Source organism: Pyrus communis, chromosome 8 (assembly GCF_041283825.1).
Source record: "Pyrus communis isolate YQ-2024b chromosome 8, ASM4128382v1, whole genome shotgun sequence".
Taxonomy (NCBI): domain Eukaryota; kingdom Viridiplantae; phylum Streptophyta; class Magnoliopsida; order Rosales; family Rosaceae; genus Pyrus; species Pyrus communis.
The window spans coordinates 21,236,912-21,257,193 of NC_142572.1; the positions used below are offsets into that span (position 1 = coordinate 21,236,912).

At 37.0% G+C, this 20,282-nt stretch overlaps 3 protein-coding genes and 1 pseudogene across 8 annotated transcripts; 3 read left to right on the top strand and 1 right to left on the bottom strand.

Annotated features, from left to right (window-relative positions):
• The first annotated feature begins 5,002 nt into the window (after positions 1–5,002).
• LOC137716797 (uncharacterized) lies at positions 5,003–6,970 on the top strand. Its single transcript, XM_068456172.2, has 2 exons — positions 5,003–5,273; positions 5,913–6,970. Exon 2 carries the CDS (start codon positions 5,970–5,972, stop codon positions 6,840–6,842), a length of 873 nt encoding a protein of 290 aa, XP_068312273.2. The 5' UTR covers positions 5,003–5,273; positions 5,913–5,969; the 3' UTR covers positions 6,843–6,970.
• An 853-nt stretch (positions 6,971–7,823) lies between these two features.
• Positions 7,824–11,291, top strand: LOC137718585 (cytochrome C oxidase assembly factor). Of its 6 annotated transcripts, none has more exons than XM_088698210.1 (3): positions 7,824–7,980; positions 8,844–9,080; positions 11,268–11,291. In XM_088698210.1, exon 2 carries the CDS (start codon positions 8,859–8,861, stop codon positions 9,072–9,074), a length of 216 nt encoding a protein of 71 aa, XP_088554336.1. In that variant the 5' UTR covers positions 7,824–7,980; positions 8,844–8,858; the 3' UTR covers positions 9,075–9,080; positions 11,268–11,291. The 6 variants fall into 6 exon arrangements, with proteins under 6 accessions (XP_088554336.1, XP_088554335.1, XP_088554334.1 ...); XM_088698209.1 differs by lacking the exon at positions 11,268–11,291 and adding an exon at positions 10,166–10,612; XM_088698208.1 differs by lacking the exon at positions 11,268–11,291 and adding an exon at positions 10,174–10,612.
• A 1,064-nt stretch (positions 11,292–12,355) lies between these two features.
• Positions 12,356–15,481, top strand: LOC148695331 (uncharacterized). The gene is made up of 5 exons (XM_088699197.1): positions 12,356–12,823; positions 12,920–12,997; positions 13,109–13,208; positions 13,299–13,432; positions 13,536–15,481. Exons 1-5 carry the CDS (start codon positions 12,467–12,469, stop codon positions 13,809–13,811), a joined length of 945 nt encoding a protein of 314 aa, XP_088555323.1. The 5' UTR covers positions 12,356–12,466; the 3' UTR covers positions 13,812–15,481.
• Positions 15,482–16,578: 1,097 nt separating this feature from the next.
• LOC137718072 (putative E3 ubiquitin-protein ligase ARI5 pseudogene) lies at positions 16,579–18,483 on the bottom strand (annotated as a pseudogene).
• Positions 18,484–20,282: the final 1,799 nt, after the last annotated feature.

A 20,282-nucleotide genomic window follows, 5' to 3' on the forward strand; every position in this document is an offset into this window, starting at 1 on the left:
AAGTTGTCCAAATTATTGAAGCAAATCCTTCTAATTGGTATGTTTGTGGGTAAAACACATTCATCTTGTTTGTGCAACCCTTAGTTGAAAATATTGCATGGAAAATATGTTTGCAACACTGTGACATATGCATAAAATTCAATGAATGTATAGTGCATATAATTGGGTTTAACAAGTTTTTCTGCTTGTTTGTAGATGTGGTGCACCTATTCATCTATGGAAAAGAAATCATTTAGCATTCATGCAAATCATGTAACACATGCAAAAATAACTTGTCGACAACACAAAAAGAACAATTTCCGCACCCAAGTAAAATTGGGTACTCTAAACTACATGAATGTAAGAATGTGTACTTCGAAAAGAAAATTATGAGTATTTTCTCTAGAAAACAAATCAAGTTACAAATGTTTAATCAAAAGTAAAACTAGAGGAACACTAAGTAAGTAATAAATCGTCTATCGGTCAGATTAGGTGTTTTCTTATCGACTTTTTAATATCTCTCGTGGTAATTTTTTAAGAAAATTAATGAAAATGGCTTGAAAACGTTGAGTTTTAACGAAAATGACAAAATAAAGGATAAAGTGAATAGTACCATGATTGATTTTTTAATGCAAAAATATGACTTTTTTTGTTAAAATAAATAATACCAAGAACTTTTTGTTAAAATTTCTTAATTTTTTTTTTATAAAAAAGTTTGTAATCAGTCTCAATACTACCAATTCATCTAATTGTGGATTGTGCATATTTTTCTGCCACCTTGAATTGTATTTTGATCCAAATCATCGTCCTTGTTACCAAACCCTTACTAAACCTTATGAACATCTCCAACAACACTGTTAAGTTCTGTTATTTTCACTAGTGAATAGTGTAAAAAATTCAATTTAATTACCTAGTCAATTTAACTTACCATCTCCAACGACGCTTTAACAAAAATTACAATATTTTATTATTTAACAACTCAACCTTTAATATTTTATTATTTAGCCTTTAATCTTTTATTTAACACTCTATTTAAATAAACACTTCAATAGTCACCTCTCCGTGCCATCATATCTACCAATCCACAATCTAGGCAAAGAAAAACAGTGAAGTAATAATAATTTATGTTTAACTCGCCCACAAATTTTTCTCTTCTCCTAATTAAATTTTGTTGAAATTGAAATTTTGTGAATTTCCCATTAAAGTAGCAAATAGCCTTGTTTACTGAAATTTAACTAAAAGGAAAGAAAACTTCTCATCTCATGGAGTAATGCCAAATAGGAAAAAACGTGCATGGACTACGACCGTCAACGACTCAACGCTAAAGTTAAGTTGTCGTTTTTCTCATGCTTCCTACCCAAATGGAAAATGATTCTCCCATGATTCATTTTGAGAGCCGTTCATCTTGTATTATGCAGTCAATTTTCTTCAGATACAATTTATGTTTAATTTTGAATAAAAAAATTAAATAATTTTTAACAACATGATACATAATAAATAACTAAGACGTGAAAATTCATAGAATTCCCACAAAATGGATCCAGATGGGATCCAATTCCTCGAACAAGTCTACGGCCTCTCTTGGCGGGTGTTTTTACTTTTTACGCGCACGCTTCTTGATCGTCATTTATGACTATAGCGCGTGGGTCTAACAATTCTACTCGTCAAGCTCAAACCTCGGACGCAGTTGAAAGTCAAAGCTGTTGCTCTTTTTTTACTTCCGACCACGCGATGCCTGGACACGGTTTATCACCGCCGGCCAAATTGCACGCGCATGTCACGTGATCTCCGTCCAATATATTTAGCCTCATAGATTTTGTAGTGTTGTCTCCTTTAGCAAGTGTACAGCGACTCTTTTATTCACTTGGCCAAGTTTGGCCGGTTGGGGAAAATGTGATTATCATTTCTTGAGCTTTTGCCTAACTAGTGATGGATTTTCATTTTACTTTTGGAAATTGGACAAGTAAAATGTAACCATACTATACTATAGGGTTGTATACCATAATTATGGCGATTCATTCATACGCGCGATGATATGATGATTACGACTAGCATTTGGAGATATATAACATAAGTTATAAAATTAAACGCTCATTAGTTAATTGATTAATGATTTGCATGGTATTCAATCAAGAATATTTAGCCATTGGATTAAGATGCATGATTATGTTGGAATTTATTAGTTTATTTAGGAAATTATTAGAAATTTGAATTGACTTTGTATTAGGTTGTTTTTGGTATTTAAGTATTAGGGTTTTTAGGTTTTTGTCACTATAAATATAGGTTGTAAGTTAGTATGAAAAATAAGTTAGTTACAATATAGTCTTCAATTTGTAGCCGTCTTAGCAATATTTTTTATTTGTTTTCCAATTAATAATATTCATATTTTCATAGTTTGTTTATTTGGTACTCTAATCTTCAACTGATTCAACTACTATTCTTCATTTATTAGCGGTATATCTCTGTTTGTTTGTTTGTTTTTTTCCATTGTTGCCACGATCACCTTTTCCATACCCCACATTTCTTGAACTCTAAGGTCATCTCGAACCGAGCCGGTCAAAGGGCTATAGGCGAAAACATAGTCCGTTTTGACACAAAACCAATCTCCAATGGAGGGTTGGGCCAACAAAATTTGGGACCTACCAAGCCAAAATATAGCCAAATGGCCAGAGGGTTGAGCAAACATAACCAGCCTGCAGCCAACCCTGAAAGTTGGGCCTAGTTGTGTTGCTAGCTGACATCATGTAACCTTTTTTATTATTTTTTTAAGACAAAATTTAAATAAAATAAAATAAAATAAATATAAATACCTTAGCCATTTCTACACCATTTCTCATATCTTTTTTCACCATTCCACACTATCTTACCTCATTTTAATGTCTAAGCTGTTAACATGCAAGTAAAATTAAAATATTTAATAACATGAAACTTAAAACAACATTTATCGACAAGTGGTCCTCAAAATACGTTCGGAAACCTTATTTTAATATGGTAGTTTAATTCAATTAACTGATAAAATTAAAGAAAAAAACTTAAAATAATAAATTATTGAGGAGGCTAAAAATAGCCCCCTTTGGTTAGAGATTGTGTATAGATATGGCATAACACTGTTCATTAAAAAATAATTTCTTACAAGACTATAATTTGGACGGGGCCTAAACATAGCCCATTCAGTTGGAGATGGCCTAAGGTAACTGAAACCTCGCTCACCGAGTTTAACTTCACCAACGACACCCTCCGCTACGATCTTCCCCTTGATATTTCCTTACGAAACCCTAACCATGTATACTGTAACTATTACAATAACATTCAAGTCACGCTTCTTACAAAAACCAAAGATTTGGGATGGTGAATTCGAACTTGTTTTACTAAGGGAGAAAAAACACAAGTATGTTGCCTTTGTCACTTGAAGGAAAGCATGACTTGGTGAATCTTAACGTTGAGGATCTTTCAACTTAAAAGGAGTAACGGAAGATATTGTTGCGAAGCTTTATCTTCATAATGCGTACACGATGTCACCAAAGCTATCGGTGAAATGGAGAGCGCAGAAAGAGTTTACATGTGACTCGAAGGTTTTCCTTACACCAATGTGGCCCATATGAAGGTATTCTAAGCCAATTATATATTGCCATGTAGTTTGACTTTTAAAAATGAATGTACATAATTGACATGAAATACTCACCACAATCATACCCTTATCTTACGAACGTTCATCTTGTGGATTCATGTAATTAGGTCATAGGTAAAGTTTAAATCTTCTGCACACATTTTGTGTATGACACTTCTGTGGCCTTAATCATTGAATTAATACGTGTTAAGTTTATGATAACAAAGCTAATAAGAGTTAAGTTTATAGACGCGTGTCAATCAATGATAGAGGTCACAGAAAAGCGATACGCAAACTGAGTGCAGAAAATTTAAACTCGTAGGAGGTGTTAGTGTGATTATTGTTGGGCCAAGCTAGTAAAATTTGTTCATGCAGTCCAATAATATTGGGCTACCTAATATATCTGAGCTAAAGCCCAGCTGACCTGTTCGACCCCGAGGCATATGGAGAATTCAAGCCGATTAAAACATAACAAAACAAAAAGCAGGAAGCCCTGCTTAAACCCTAAGGGGGCGTTTGTTTGCCCTCACTAACTTGGACTGGACTGAACTGGACTAGCTATTAGTCCAATACTGTGTTTGTTCCATGCTGGGACTAACATTAATGAGACTAAAGGGGACTAGCATGGACAAAACCCTTCACTAAGAGGTCTTAGTGAGACCCCCCAATAACCATGGGACTAGCTAAGACTATCCTCTATTTCTCGTCCTTGTCATGCTCAACGACCACTCCCGACAGACTCCTCGTCATCGCCGGTCACCTAGATCAATCATTAATTTCCCGACTCTCTTTTAGATCCATTTCACAACCAACTTTCATATAAAATATACCAAATTGAAGCTGGGAGTGACAAGATTACGATTTTACTTGAATCGAGGCCAAAATGTGGTCGGAAAATGGCTTGGAAGTCTCGGCCTGTTTGGGCTTCTTCAAATCCATGACAAATTCGAGCATGCAAAGCTAAGATCTCGGTCCAGGGATGGTGATGAATTTTTTGGCGTGCTAACTTCATCCAATTTAATGAGGGTTAGCCAAAAAACACATCGGGAAACCTGCAACTTATCGGGAAAATTGGAGCCGTGAGGTTCCGTTCGAACAACGCATAGCTAGAGAGGGAGGGAGGACAGAGAAATAGAGACTGGAATCAATAAGGAGTTTGACCAGGAATGAGAAAGAGACATGAATTGAGATGTCTGAGAAGAAAAGATGGAGAAAAAGATAAGATCATAATAAAATATTAATAATTTATATATTAAATAAAATAATATTAGAATTTGTTATTATCCAGCTTCTTAGTCCAATACTGCACCAAACGCTTCACTAAGTTAGTCCAGTTTAGTCTAGTCTAAGCCAGTCCAGCTTAGTCCTTGAAGCTAATTCAGTCCGAGATAGTCCGGCGCAACAAACGCCCCCTAAATCCCAAAAATGGAGCTGCGGTAAGTCTGTTGTGGGCTTCCTACTTCACATTCCGGTTTTTCCGACCACCGCATACTACTTGAAAATCTACAACTAATACTCCTCTTCCTCCTCCCTATCGGCCGCACACCCGCAAAAACTTTAGAGAGAATATAATTAGACAGAGTCATTGATATGTTTCCCACCTGATCGAAAAAAACCCTAGGGCAGCTGACTGAGAGAACTGGTTCAGATCGGCTTGGCACGGCCTGCAGAGAGAATTGGTTCTCAGGTAATTTCAAGATCCATATCCCAGAATTTGTGAGTGAAATCATTACTTTAACTTGTTATGTATATGCGTGTAAATGTACATGGATAAATGAATTAGGGTTTTTTCTGTGATGATGAATACGATTTGATTGCTAAAATATTGGTTGCATGTTTCTCTAATTTAATTTTCTGTGGTTTCACATGTTCACGCCGTTTCTTTGCCGAGAACCAAAGAAACCTGAAATATGTATTGTAATGTGTTCTATACTGTATAATTTGGTTAGCGCCATAGATTTTGATTGGGTATTTTTTTAGTTAGGGTGTAGGTTTTTTTTTTTTTGGCCGTAAGCCTAAACCCTAAACCCTAAACCCATTGGCAATGTGGTTTATATTGTTCGTTCATATTAGAAGACCAGTTGGTAAAGGAAGGGAGATTAGGGGTTTTTGTTTTTTTCGGTCCCTGTTGCTATTGTTGTCGTTGATTCTTCCGCAATTCTTCATTGGTAATAGTTAGCAGATGATCATGATTATATATATAATTTGGTTTTTATCTTAATTTTGTATCGGTTGAAGTTTTTTAGCCGAAATGTCTACATCTTATAAATAATTTTCAGAGAAAGGGTGACATATATTTAACAAGTATTTGATATTTTTTCCACAGCATTTCTGTCGAATATATCAGATTGATTCAGATATCTGAAGTGTCCGTATTTGAAAAATGAGATTGGCGAAGAGAGAAATGTTGCGAACAACCTTTCTTTTCAAAACAAAGAGAAAGATGTCGCCAAGAAAAAGGCTTAGTTCTAAGTTGACAGATGCTATTGCTGGAACAGACATCAAAGAAGCAGTTGGACTGACAGAAAATACCAAGGAAACGAAAGCAAAAACGGAACTTCCCGATTGGATTCCAGCAGCCCCTAACAATTCCAATGCGAATAACATGAAACAAAAAGTTATATTCGTTCTCGACAAGGCCTCTCTAACACTAGCTCATGTCGGAAACATAATTCGGGTTTTGAACCCCGACCACCACGCGGATTTCATGAGGAAAAAGAAACTTGATCCTTACGTACACCGCCCCGACATTGTCCACGACGCTCTCCACCAGATCATGACATCTAGACTCTGCATGTCCGGCAGGCTAGAAGCCGTTTACATCAAAATGGATTGCGGCGTGCTGATTGAGGTTAGTCCGCAAACTGCCATACCAGCATCAATGGACAGGTTCTGTGACCTGATGTCAAAGGTGTTACAAGATCTTAGGGTTGCGCCTAGGGGCAAAAGTGTCAGAGGCGGCGTTACATTGTTTCGTCTGGTGAAGAATCCTGTGACTCGGCACTTGCCTGTGAACTCCTTCAAGGTAGGGCTTTCTTGCAGCGCAAGCAAGGTGGTCGAGTTGAGGGATTATGTCACTGATTTGGGGGGTGCAGATGTTGAAAATTTGGTGTTTGTGGTTGGTGCAATGGCTCGTGGGGTGATTGATAGCGAGTATCTTGATGATTTGGTGTCGGTTTCTGTAGATCATTTGAGTGCTGCTTCGTGTCTCAGTCGTATCTGCATTGCATTGGAGAGAAAATGGAACATCTTGTGAATTTGTTGCAGTCAGTAGCATGGTTTTTCTATGTTCTCCTTATATTTTGTTTTTGTTAATTTTTTCTTTATTTTCTGCTGTATAATTACTCCGTTAATTTGGATGATCCTTTTAAATTTCTTTTGAAATTCATACGAGGATGAAAATCTGGTACTCAAAAAAGAAGTTAATCTTGTGATCGAAAAAAGTACTCACAAACTTTGAGTTAAAATTTTGATGATAAAGGAATTTCTGAAGAAATTTAGAAACATGTATAAATAAAAAACTAGTTAACCAAGATGTTATATTTGCTTTCTTGTACTCAAATTCGAACTCTAATCACTCAAATTAGGAATATATGTCATCCTATAAGGAACCTGTAATCAATTTCACTCATGTATTCAAACTTTCGAAGTCCCAAATTCGATTTTTTTTGTTTATTTTTATCTCTTAATTTTATTTTGATTCATTTTATCCAATTAAATGGTGATGAATAATTTGAGGGTTTTTTTTTAGCTAATTGGTCTCTGATAGACATACCTCCTTATTTTGTTTTATGTCAAAAAAATCAATAGAAGTGGTCTTTGATTTTGTCCATCGTAAATCATTTTGATCATTCCGTGAAAATCTATCAATATCTTTGTTAAATTGTCACGTGAACAATCACGTGACGACCTCTTTAAGGGTATTTTTGTAAAACTAACTCCTCCAGTTAACAAGAGTTCTGACAAATTTTTCACAAAGTGACTAAAATGATATATTGTGTATAAGATCAAAAACCACTTCTATCAATTTTCATTGTCAAAATTCATAATAAGTATGCTTATCTCAAACCCCATTTTAACTATAAAGTAATAATTATTGTTTTGGTGAAAAATAGAGTAATAATTAGAGTATAAAAAGAGAAAAGAGTTGTGAAAATGCTGCGTTGGTTATTTTGTTTCTTTTGGGCCCAAGGCCCCAAAAGCAACCCAAGAAAAAAAATTAAAAATAAAGGCCGCATTGGCTATTTACTCCCATACAAACTTCGGTTGCGGAAAATTACCGCCGTAGTCTTGCTTGCTCGTATATCTCCGTGCGTCTTCTTCCTTCTCGAGATTTCGGCACTGTGCGGAGAAATCAGAACTCGTCGTTGATCCAGATTTTTGCGTTCTTGGAGGTAAGCTGACCTTTCCCAATTTCTATACCTTTAGGGATAAAATTCAAAGCGTACAACTTCTGGGTAGTTTTCCTAGAGATTTTAATCTACGTAAACCAAAGTAACTTTGAAATTACAGAAATATTATATAGCTTGTTTAATTTAATCAGGTATAGGGGAAGTGATTAGAACTTGATTCTTGAAGCTTCTGAGCTGACATCCGAAAGAGGTTAGCTGGAAAGACGATAGATTTTTTTATGGGTTTGATTTTTTTTTGGATTTGGGTTAGATGGGTTTGGTACAATTTGTGTAGAAAGTTGCTTCCTTTTTGCCTTACAAAAATCTCAGTGATTAAGTGGATAGGTTCTGATATTTTGCATCCCTAAACTCAATGAATTTACCATCAATTGGTCTATCAGTTAGTTGAGTTGAATGACAGAGTTCATTTTCGGGCTTACCGCGTTCGTTAACATTTTCATTTGGAGCGTAAATGGAGGCTGTCCAAGTGCGGTCTGCGCTCAAGGGCGGAACTAGAAATATTTACCAGGGTGGGATGGTATGGTGCCTACTGTCTTGAGAGCTGCTAAGTTACAAATTTGAGTAAAGAAATGTGGGATTTAGATGTTGGATAGGTGAATTTCTGCTAGAATGGGGTTGGGCTAGTTCTGTTGGAGCGGAGTAATCTAGGAAACATATCTATATATTTATTTTGGTAGGCGTAACTAGTAACAAGTTACTAGGTTTTCAAATTGTCTGCACTGGCAAGATTTAGCATCTGTATTTAATTGTGTTGTATTGGTTATTTGAAACTTCATGCAGTGCATTTACCTTCTCTTATTTTCTCGTCTCAAGACTCTTAACTTTTAAATACTCTAAATTTTCAGGGGAGGCTCGGGCGAATGGCAAAGTCTTGCAAGGGCCTAGCAACGGAATTGGTCAAATGTCTTAGTGAGTGTGACTGCGTTAAGGTTGAGAAGCGGTCATTTAGGGAGTGTGCTGGGGAAAAGAGTCCATCAATATCAAGCGAATGTATTGGTCTGAGGGAAACGTACTTCAATTGCAAAAGAGGGCAGGTTGACATGAGGGCCAGGATCCGGGGGAATAAAGGCTATTGAGCAATGGTAACGTTTACCAAATTGTGAACCAAAGTTTTGTAGTTCAGTTGAGGCATACGTTTACTAAATTATGAAATAAAGTTTTGGTTCAATAGACTTTATTTCTTGCATTATGATTGATTCTGTTCTTACATATTAATAGTCTCATTGCAGTAACCTGCAAAATTTTGCCAAATCTGAAGACAAATTGTTAATAATGGCTTACCATTGTACTAAGTGATACCCATAGTTTGATCAAATGTATGTTTTGTGTTCTACTTGCACTTTCATTCTAACACTATCAGCACGCCATCTTCCAATTTGTAGCTGCTTATTATACTCTGATCTCATATTTCAATATCCAAAATTTCTATTCATGTATCATTTTCCAGTGTTTTTCATCACTGATTCACTTATCCTTGATAGAGAAAGAATTATGCAAGCCTTGGCCTAGCATATTTAACTGGTAAAGCCATTATATCATAATCTTTCCCATGTTTGATGCCTGTCCACAAGTTATTGTAGTTAAGTCCTATAGTTTTTGTACCTTGCGGAGGTTTTGATCGAGTTTTTCATTAAGATTTATCAATTCTTGTACAGGTTGAATTTGAATTTTTAATTTTTTTGGTAGCATGTTATGAAATAGAATGTGGCAGTGATGATGAATCAAGATCATGTACTGAGGCATTTACAACGATGATGTTTCAAGCACTTTTTGAGCCACATTTATATATGTAGTAGTGAGATAGTCACTGTGCCATTATAATTGAAGTTTTCCATTTTGTTTTTCCATATTTTTTAGTTTCTTTGTTTTAAGTCTCAGCACTATCAGAGATTATGGACAATACTTACATCATTCGGACTCAAACTAAACGACAACACACTATTCGCCTGTGATTGGATTTGAGTAATTTTGGACCTGAACTTTGGTAACTGGTTTTCCTCGTTATTTAATTTCCTGATTGTGTTCTTACAGCAGGCGAATAGTGTGTTATCGTTTAGTTTGTGTCTGAATGATGTAAGTCTTGGCAATCATCTTTGAGTTATTATGAGCGTAGTCTGCCTTAACATAATAGTTAGGCCCCCCCTAGCAAGGTTATAACTTGTTCCAGGCTTGTAGGTTCTGAATAACGAATACATTGACGAGTGGTGGTGTCACAGCAGAGGGGACCATTGTAAGATATCAATGATCCTTGTTTCGTTCATGTGATGATTTGTTATAGGAAACTGACATGCGTCTTTCGGGCTATGCATGGTTTGCTTACTTGTCTGTGCTGTTCCCCTCTCCGCCTTCTTTCTGGTTCCTATTTGTGTTTCCACAATTGCAAATGCATCTGTTGTGATTTTCTTAATGTTCCGCATGGAACGGGGAGCATGTCATGGAATGCATTTATAGGTGAAAGAGGATATTTGTAACATTGTTCGCTAATTCCATCTTTTTTTTTTTTTTTTTTTAGAGTTTCGTATGACATGTAAGAGGATATTTGTTTATCGTGAAAATATCATATACTAGGAGGAGAAAATAACTTGTAGAGTAACAAAAGATTTATAGTCGGTAATTTTTAGAATGTGCCAAATTTTTTTTGTGTGGTCTTTGAGGTGAAATTGGAGGAAAGATAATAGAAAATCAGTTACGGTGGTTTGGACATGTGAAACGAAGCCTATTGACGCTTCGTTTATTAGATGCGATTACAGGACAGAGGTTTAGGGCTGAAGGGGTAGAGGAAGATCTAGGAAGACTTTGGAAGAGACTTTAAGAAAATACTTAGAGTACTTGGATCTAACGGAAGGCGTGGTACAGAACTGAGTGAAATAGTGTTCTAAGATTCATACAGTCGAATCTACATAGTGGGAAAAACTTTGTTGTTGTTGGTCTTTGAGGTGAAATTGCACTTTCAATGTGAACCTTGTGGTTTAAAATTTTTTAATTAAATTAATGTGGCGTGCCCTGTTAGCATGTGCGCCTCACATGCGGGGTTAAAATTAAGGAAAAATAATGAAAATGGTTTGAAAATTTTGAGGTTTAACGATAAGGGAAAAATAAAGGGTAAAGTGAATAGTACCATGATTGATTTTTTTAATATAAAAATGTAATTTTTCATTAAAGTGAACAGTACCAAGAGTTTTTCGTTAAAGTTCTCTTAAAATTATCCTTTCGATCTAAATTTTTGAAGCCCAACTCATCTAATATTAGTTCGCCCTTCACATGTGCAGCTTCAATTTTTGAGTGAATGGTTTCACCATCAACGACCAACTCTGGAAGCATATACATCATCTAGCAACATCAGGGTTTGTAACCTATTTTTTAGTCAAATGTTTAGATTCACACTTCGATTTCGTTCACTTTGAGCCGCAAACCTCAAGCCTCTCGATTTCTGTCAAATTCCAATCTCAATGGAATCCTACGTCACCCCAAACTCGTAGATATTTTGGCTTCATCGATCAATCTTTCCTGAAGGACAATTTCAACCTTGCTTGTGCTTTTGTTTAACCGAGGACTAACAGAAGTTTGGGCTAACCACAAGAGTTTAATTAACAATTATTTTACCACGCAAATCACATTAAAAGTGCACTGTCGCCGCATGGAACCATGAAAAAAAAATTGGCCTTGAGATTGTTTCTGAAGGCAGAAGGGCAACTTCCTGGCTGTTTGGTTCGAGAGATTTTTCAGTGTGACCGGTACACGAGATGGTACATCACGTATCACTAAACAAATGGTGGGATATATGTGCTAAGAAGTTAATAACTTAAAAAATAAATTTTTCCATCTTTCCTATTAAAACACGTGATGTACCTTTTGTGTTCTCGTTACAATTAAAAATCTCTTGTCTGTTTCATGTGGCGCTGAGACGTTCTGCGTAACCTGTTTCTTTCCGTTGCTTTTGCTTCGTCGTTTTGTACGCATGCTTCCATCCCCCAAATGCCGAAAGCCCAAAAGCGCGAGTCGAAACCCACAACACAAGCAATTGAAATATGGAAAAAATACCGTTCCGTCTGACTTGCATTGTGCTTTCCAATTCCATATTCCAAGTTCCACAAGCCGTCGATGGAGAAAATGTCCTCGTTCGTAAATTCCCAGAAAGAAAATTATCCCACGAAACACACGTCCACACGTGTCCGGTCTCGAATCGGATGGTGCCAACATGCAGAGCACGTGCCGACAGCGACTCATTACATTAGAGGCTCTGGTTTGGTTTTGGTACGTCCAAATTGTTGGGAAGAATTCAAAGTTCAAAACCAACCTCTCCAAGCAAAAGGAAAAAGAGAATGCTTGCTCCATGCAAAGACAAATACCAGCTAAGATGCCACGAATCATCTGTTTATCTCCATACGACGAACCACACTAGCTACAAACTTATATATATACCCACCGAAACCAACCAGTAAGTTTCATTTGTGTTGTCAAAGGAGCAATGGCAGCCGCTAGATTATTGCGCACGTTGAAGCCCATGACTTTTCATTCCTCCTCTTCTTCTCCATCTTCTCCGCCATCAACAGCACTGAAGTGTTCGAGCATGGCCGGAAGATTAAACGGTGGGAAGAAACTTGCTAGGACCGATAATGATAGTCATCATAGGAAGAAAAAACATACAGTGGCTGTGAAGGTGTCGAAAACCACATTGGCGGAGCCACAAGTTGAGAATAAGGGTGGACTACTCGTAGATTTGGCTTCCCTGGTCGGAAAGGCCACCCGTGCTTTGCCTAATCTACTGAGAACGGCTCTCAAACCAAAATCTTTGAGACAGCAAGTCCAGATGTTCATTGAAAGGGTACATATGTCCGTTACATTCTTGTTCTCAGTTGTCAAAATTTATTTAATTTTATTTGGTAATTTAGAGTTACTTATATGTACTTCATTTGTGCAGGGGATAATAGATTGCCGATTCTTTACGTTACTTGCAGTTGCGGGATCTTTACTCGGTTCAGTACTATGCTTTGTAGAGGTGAAATTTCCATTTTCCCTTTTTAATTGATTACATTGGAGGAAATCGAACCTTGAAACTAGTTTAGCATTAATCGACACGTCCTTACATTCAACGTTTATATGAATGCAGGGTTGCTTGATTGTTCTAGAGTCATATTTCCAGTATTTCCATGCCTTGTCGCACAAGACGGATCAAGGCCATATGGTGCATCTTCTTATTGAAGCCATTGGTAAGTAAAGTACCCACATCCACATATGTGATATTCATCCTAATTATGCCTAATTATAATTTACTAATGACTAATACTTGTAATTTACAGATACGTTCTTGGTAGGAACCGCCATGCTTATTTTTGCAGTTGGGTTGTATGCCATGTTCGTGGGGTCAAAGGCCGCGAAAGAAAAGGGACCGCAGTTTTCCGACTCAAATTTGTTTGGTCTCTTCTACATGAAGGTAGCTTTCAGTAACTTTCTACATACATAACGTAAATATCTTCTAATATTTGTACCAACATAGATATCATTTCTAATTCATGTAATTATTATAAACATTTCAGGCACCTCCAGCATGGGTTAACATGGAATCAGTTTCGCAAGCGAAATCGAAAATAGGGCATGCAGTGGTGATGATACTGCAAGTGGGACTTCTGGACAAGTTCAAAAGCATACCTCTCGTGACGCCGCTCGATCTTGCGTGCTTTGCTGGATCTGTGCTTCTTTCCTCTGCTGGTATCTTCCTTCTCTCCAGACTCTCTACCACTACGAAACCCCCAACTACCGGCTGTGACGGAGTCAGAATTTTAGCTCAAGAGGGATCAAAAGTCTCATCCTAAAATGCTCTTCTGATCTAAGAAAAATAAAGATTTGCCATGTCCTAACTACCGACCACCATCATTTGAATTTGGTATGATGCCGTTCTTGCCATCCTCTTCCTCACCTCAACCCTCATGCCCAGTACCCCGACTCAGATTCAAAATAAAGAGAGGGGAATAGAAAAATAAGAAAAAATAGAAAAAGCAAAAGTGATAATATTAAAAGACTTCAAGGAATAAAAACTTAAAAACAAAAACAAAAATAAGAACTAGCTCTCTCGTCTATTTCCTCTTTCTCTTTGGATCACCATGAGCCCCTCAAAACTCACAGTGGAATACCCACCAGTCACAAATGGAATCCACTGAAAGAAATAAGGAAAGATTCTCAATGGGGCTCCAATACCCTAAAAAAGTTTTTTGAAATCAAAAGATAACTCTAGTTTTTTTTGTGTGAATAAAATGTCAAGGTAAACCCGGGATCTATTTCCTTCGTGGCTCCGCCCTGGCTACTGGTGTACATGGAAGATAGATCATACAACTAACTGGTGACAGTGTCCACAAACTACTGGATTGGTTTATTAATTTATAACCCCATTCCTTTTTGTTGTATATACTGAGCAATATATACCGATACGTAGCAATACTCAACGAAATATTATATTTCTGTAAGCGAAAAAAGAATTATACTTCACACAGCAAGGGAAGATGATTTGGTTAATTAAAAGCTAGCCCTTCGATACTATGGATATTGTAATTCAACCATGATGAAAGCGTTGGAAAATATTAGTGTTTTATAATTATTTGAGTTTGCTTGTTAGTTAGTATATCGGCTTAATTCATCCGAATTAGTGTTTCTAGGTTTTGCTCTCTATATAGCTTATAATTTAGTATAAATAACATGTTAGTCACGATGTAACCTTTTGAGATTTTGTAACCGTTTCGGCATTCTTATTCTGTCTAATAATATTCTTATTATTTTGTAATCTTGTTCATTGTACATTCTAATATTCAATTTGGTATCGGAGCAGATTTGATTATTCGGGTCTGCTTCTGTTCGTTATCAGTGTTTGTCTTTTTCCAGTTTCGATTCGTGGAATATTTTGTTTTCTAGTTTGTTTTTTGGTTGTCATCCATAGTCGAAAAAAAAGAAAAAAAAAGTGGACGTTTCTGGAATTGAAGTTTGGACCTGTGCCGACGCTGGATCGAGTCGATCCATCATCTGCTATTGTTCCTGTATACGCTGTTGCCTGTAATCCCGACCAGTTTCCGCTGCCGTGCTGAACCCACCACCAGCCATCAGCCTTCGTACCGGGCCTGCCCCCTTCATCCGTATGTGAGCCATTCCACATACGCCATCGTTGCACCACTGTACCCATTGTATGCACACCTCCGTTGAATCCACTGCACTCGCAATTGTATTGTTTGTTCTGGAGAAAACCACTGCCCAGAAAGGACGGTTGAAGGGAAGAAGAAAAGAAAACCGACGAAAAGAAAAGAAAATCTTTTCGGTTGTTTGTTTTTAGGCCCACACGGGCAAAGAATTAAAAATGGTTAAGTTTGATTTAGGCCCGCACAAGTTGTTGGCTTTGTTTTGAAGTTCGGGGTATCTGCCGTTGCCGTTCGTAATGAATTCTCGAGTGTTTGGAGTGTTAACCTCTGGAGTGATAGTTGCTAGAATTTTTTGGCGTTGTTCGTTTGTTGGTATAATTGAGATATGGAAATCTCATTCGTTTAGTGATGGATTCCTTCCGTACTCTTAACACTAGCCAGTCATAATCAATTCGCCAGTTCACCAGTTCACACGTTCGCCAGTCAAGTCACAAGTTCGCCAGTCGAGTCAAGTAAAGTTAAGTTTGTATACTTGCCAGTCCGCCTAACGGAGCCAGTCCACATTTGCTTGTTTGCAAACCCATGTTGTATACCATCATGAGTTTGATGAGGAGTGTTGGAAAATATTAGTATTTTATGATTATTTAAGTTTGCTTGTTAGTTATTACATGGGCTTAGCCCATCCGAATTAGGGTTTCTAGGTTTTGCTCTTTATAAATATAGCTTATAGTTTAGCATGAATAACATGTTAGTCACGATGTAACCTTTTGAGATTTTATAGCCGTTTCGGCATTCTCAGTTTGTTTAATAATATTTTTATTATTTTGTAGTCTTATTCGTTGCACACTCTGATATTCAACTGAAAGTATAAGCTAGCCCTTCTTTTTCTCTCTGCTGGCTTCTGTGTGTATACTTATATTCCCTACAAATAAACAATTCAATTACTTGTAATCAAATATTATTATTGCTGTGTGTATACTTATATTCCCTACAAATAAACAATTCAATTACTTGTAATCAAATATTATTATTGTTAGTGTCCTTCCAATCTTACGAGAATTTGGTTTGTTTGCATATTGCATGCAATCAAACCAAATTCTCAACGATGAAGGATAGGACCCTTCAAACTACCAGATTATGAGCTAGTTAGTAGCTGGTTATGCACCTCAATAGTTAGGCTTGACAACCAAAAATTTGGTTTCATCAAATTTCTTGAAATAAATAATAATCTGTTGGTAAACCAACCCCTATAAACCTCCGAGTCCAAATAAGAGGCAACGAGCCAAACAAAGAATCAGCAGAAGAGGCCGTGGACTATTAATCCTCTAGATCCACAGGTACTCAAAACATGAATTAGAACAAACATTGATTTACAAAAGCATATTATTAAAAAGAGTGAACGCATCACGATATGCATATATTGCAATCGGACCACATATGATGATTGCTTATTTATTTTGAATACTTGGATATAAAAGTCTCATGTAAAAGGATTAGCCAACAAAAGCTTTGTACTACCTCCTACAACTACAATTACTTTCCTCTTCTGAGATTATAAGCAGCGTGAACACATCATTCGCATAGCTCAAACGCAGAACCCGCCGGAAGGAAGGGAAATCCATCCAAATTGTTACACTGGTCACAAGGTCAATGCTTGTCAATTAATCCCAGCTGCATTGTCCACCTCTGGAAGGCCATTCTCCAACGCTCTAACCAGCTTCTCAAAATAGTTCCCGGTCACCTTCGTCAGTCCTATGAGCTTTAAACGGAATTCCTGGAAACTTTCTGGAGGGCCCTCAGCATAGATTTTAACTTTTTCACCTCTCTCTCTCTCTCTCTCTCTCTCTCTCTCTCTCTCTCTCTCTCTCTCTGCACATTTGTGAAGCCTCTCCAGGCTAAACTCCGCATGGCCTTGCAAGTGTTCGAAGAACTGCACCTTGAAACGCTCATCCTCCGGAATTAAGTAGCCGTACGCGTAAGTCCATTGCAACACCTGCCTACTTTCAATGATCTGTTGCCATGCCTCTACAATGAACCTGAGCTGACACTCCAGTTTACATTGCGCGTACTCTGCACCTTATGTAAATCCTCAATAGCTTTTCGCTTCGAATACCGATTGTTTGCCCATCGTTCGTAATAATGAATGTATCTCCCCAAGTATATCTTTGCCTTCTTTTTATCACTCTCAGCTTCACTGTCAGCAACAGGATGGTAAACATATCGATTGCAACACCCATACATTACATTTGGCTCGAGGCAATACCAGCAAAATCTAAAATAGCAAGGTGGTCTGCAGGTCATAGTATTACACCCTTGGTTCTTCTCAATCGGTCTTTTGCACTTGGGGCAAGGCTTGGTATTCACCAGTATCCATTGCACATTATGTGAATCGTCTTTGTTCTTCAAAATCCATTTTCCCACCGTCCTGCAGTTTACAGGACGATGAATCTCCTCACAACAATTCCAGCATAAACTGTTTGAGCAAAGACATGTAATCTCATAACTACCATTCATCCCGGTACCATCATCATCAGCATTGCCGTTGTCCTTAACAGCATAACAGCAATCAGGAGCAGGACACAACTTGATCTTCCTATGACCCTCAACGTAGGATCTTAAAAGGAAGTGTTTATACCTTTCATAATCTTCCCGGGTTGTCAATACGCCGATTAAATCCGGACCAACAGCTGCGCCACAAGGCGGTTCAGGACATTTCAGCATCAAACACGCAACACCGTCATCGATTGAAGTGCGAATGTAACCTGTCCAGCAATTTCGACAAAAAGGATGACCGCAAAAAGTAGACGAAACACTTTCGCATTCATATGCATATTCATCAAAACATATTCCACAAGTAATTATATCTCTGGCATTGAATTGAACCACTATTTTTTTCATTAACCCTACCTTTTCGCGGACTTTTATCCTCGTCCAAAAACCACTCCTCGTTAGCCCTACTAACCTTCCAATTGAAGTGAGGGAGAAGAAAGCATGCGGCGTATTTCGGTAGGGAAATGACATCAGACACTTTGTTGATATCATCCTCTTGAATTTGGCGAATCTCTTCTTCATTCAAAACAGTGTAATGTAGGGTTTTCGACTGACAAGTGTCAACCAACTCATACCGATCTTCTGTGTCAATGTTGTCGTCGTCGCCATCCTCTTCTTGTTCTTCAAGAAAGCCAGAGTCGTCAACGTCACAAGGACTTTCATCACCGCCATTTTTCTGATCATGCAGTCTGCGTTTCTTGTCCATGCGAATCGTCCAGGGGAAAGGGAATTGGAAGAAGGAAATGAAGGAAATGAGAGGGTGATCGTGGAGAAATTTTTCCAGGTACCCGCACATTTGCTGATATGGAGTTCCCCACTAATAAATGTCTAACACTTGTCCTATGGTTAATGATTTTGTTGAAATACATATTTTATCCTTATCTTTATTTTTAGAAGTAATTATTAAAAAAAAAAAAAAAGAATAAATTGTAACAAAGATCTAACAACTTTAATTAAATTTGAGCAATTATCCTTCAACTAAAAATTCAGTACCATTGATCTCTCAACTCATCAAAATATGTAATTATGGTCATTTTCGTCAACTTCGTTAGAATTTTGTCAAAATGATTTATGTTGAAATGATCATTACTACAATTGGGATCCCTCAACTCATCAAAACGTGTAGCTATGGTCTTTTTCGTCAACTTCATTAGAATTTTGTCAAAATGAGTTATGTTAGAATGACTATTGCTGCAATTGGGTTAAGGTTGATGAACTATTGCTCCAATTGAGTTAAAGTTGAGAGATAATTTCTCCAGTGAAATTAAAGTTAAGGGATCCATGATAATGTATTTTTAATTGATGAACTATTACTTCAATTAAATTAAAATTAAAGACCGTTACTACCATTTACTCTAAAAAAAATTAAAATAAATAATAAAAAAAAAGGAAAAAGATGAGATTATTCCGTCCACCGTCACACCCATCCCCCCGACCCATCCCGCCATTCCCCTCACCTCTCTCTCTCCCTTTCTTTTTCTATCCTTCTTTTTCTCTCTTTTTTCCCTTTTTATTTCTTCTCCTGCGCCCAAAAAAGAACACAAGGGATGATGGCGACCTCAGCAGCTGATAGATCGGGATTGGATAACGCCAGTTAAATCACCGGCCAATGATGGAGGTGAGTGCACTGGATGGTTGATCGCTGTCATAAGATTGGAGAAATTTTTAGTTGTGATAGGAATACAACACGTATTTTTATGTAAGTAGTGGAAAATTTTAATTTTTAAGTTATTAACCTTTTAATACACATAATTTATCATTTATATAGGAACACATGATGTACCACATCGTGTGACGGTCACATTGAAAAATCTCTAGTAAGATTAAGGGTAGTCATGAGTTTTTGATTTTTTCTTTTCGAGGTAATTTTTGAAACAGCTAGCATTTTTTGAGATTTTAAAAAATAAAAATATAAAGGTGTTAAAAGATTATTGGTGGAACTCCATTTCAGCATATGTGCCAAGTACCTGGAAAAATTTCTCGTGATTGTGGGAAGGCAATTGGAAGCGATTTCTCTTTCAATTAGGGGTAGGGACTTGAAATCGAAAATCGAAACCAAAACACGAATCAAATTGGACCGCATCGAACTATTCGGTTTTGAAACTGAACTGTAGTGTTAGAAAGGAGTTGGTTTCGATTTTGACTTTTGAAAACCGCACCTCAAATTAAATATAATGTTTTAATTGGTTATTTGTTAAAGTCCATAATTTTATCATGAACTCAACACTATTCGACATATTATCACTCATCAGTCTCTCTCTCTTACCTAGCTCTGCATGCTAAGGAGAAATTATATATAAAAAAAAAAGGAAGAGTAAAAACTATATATATTTACCACTCCTCTAGACCATATGAAATGTGATTTTATATGTTCATGAAAAATGAAATGATCAGCCATTATAGTAGCTGGAGCCTGGCGTGCTTGCATCCCTACAAAATGTTAGCTTTGATTTCTCATCTGGCGCAGATTGTAGAAGAATTTGCTACATGTTTGAATTTATCTTTGATGAAGTTTTGTGCAATTTTAAAACCACGTTGAACTGAATCGTGTCCACCTTTACTTTCAATTCTGAGTACAATGAGAAAGAGCTCATAAATTGAGAGAAGCTGCTC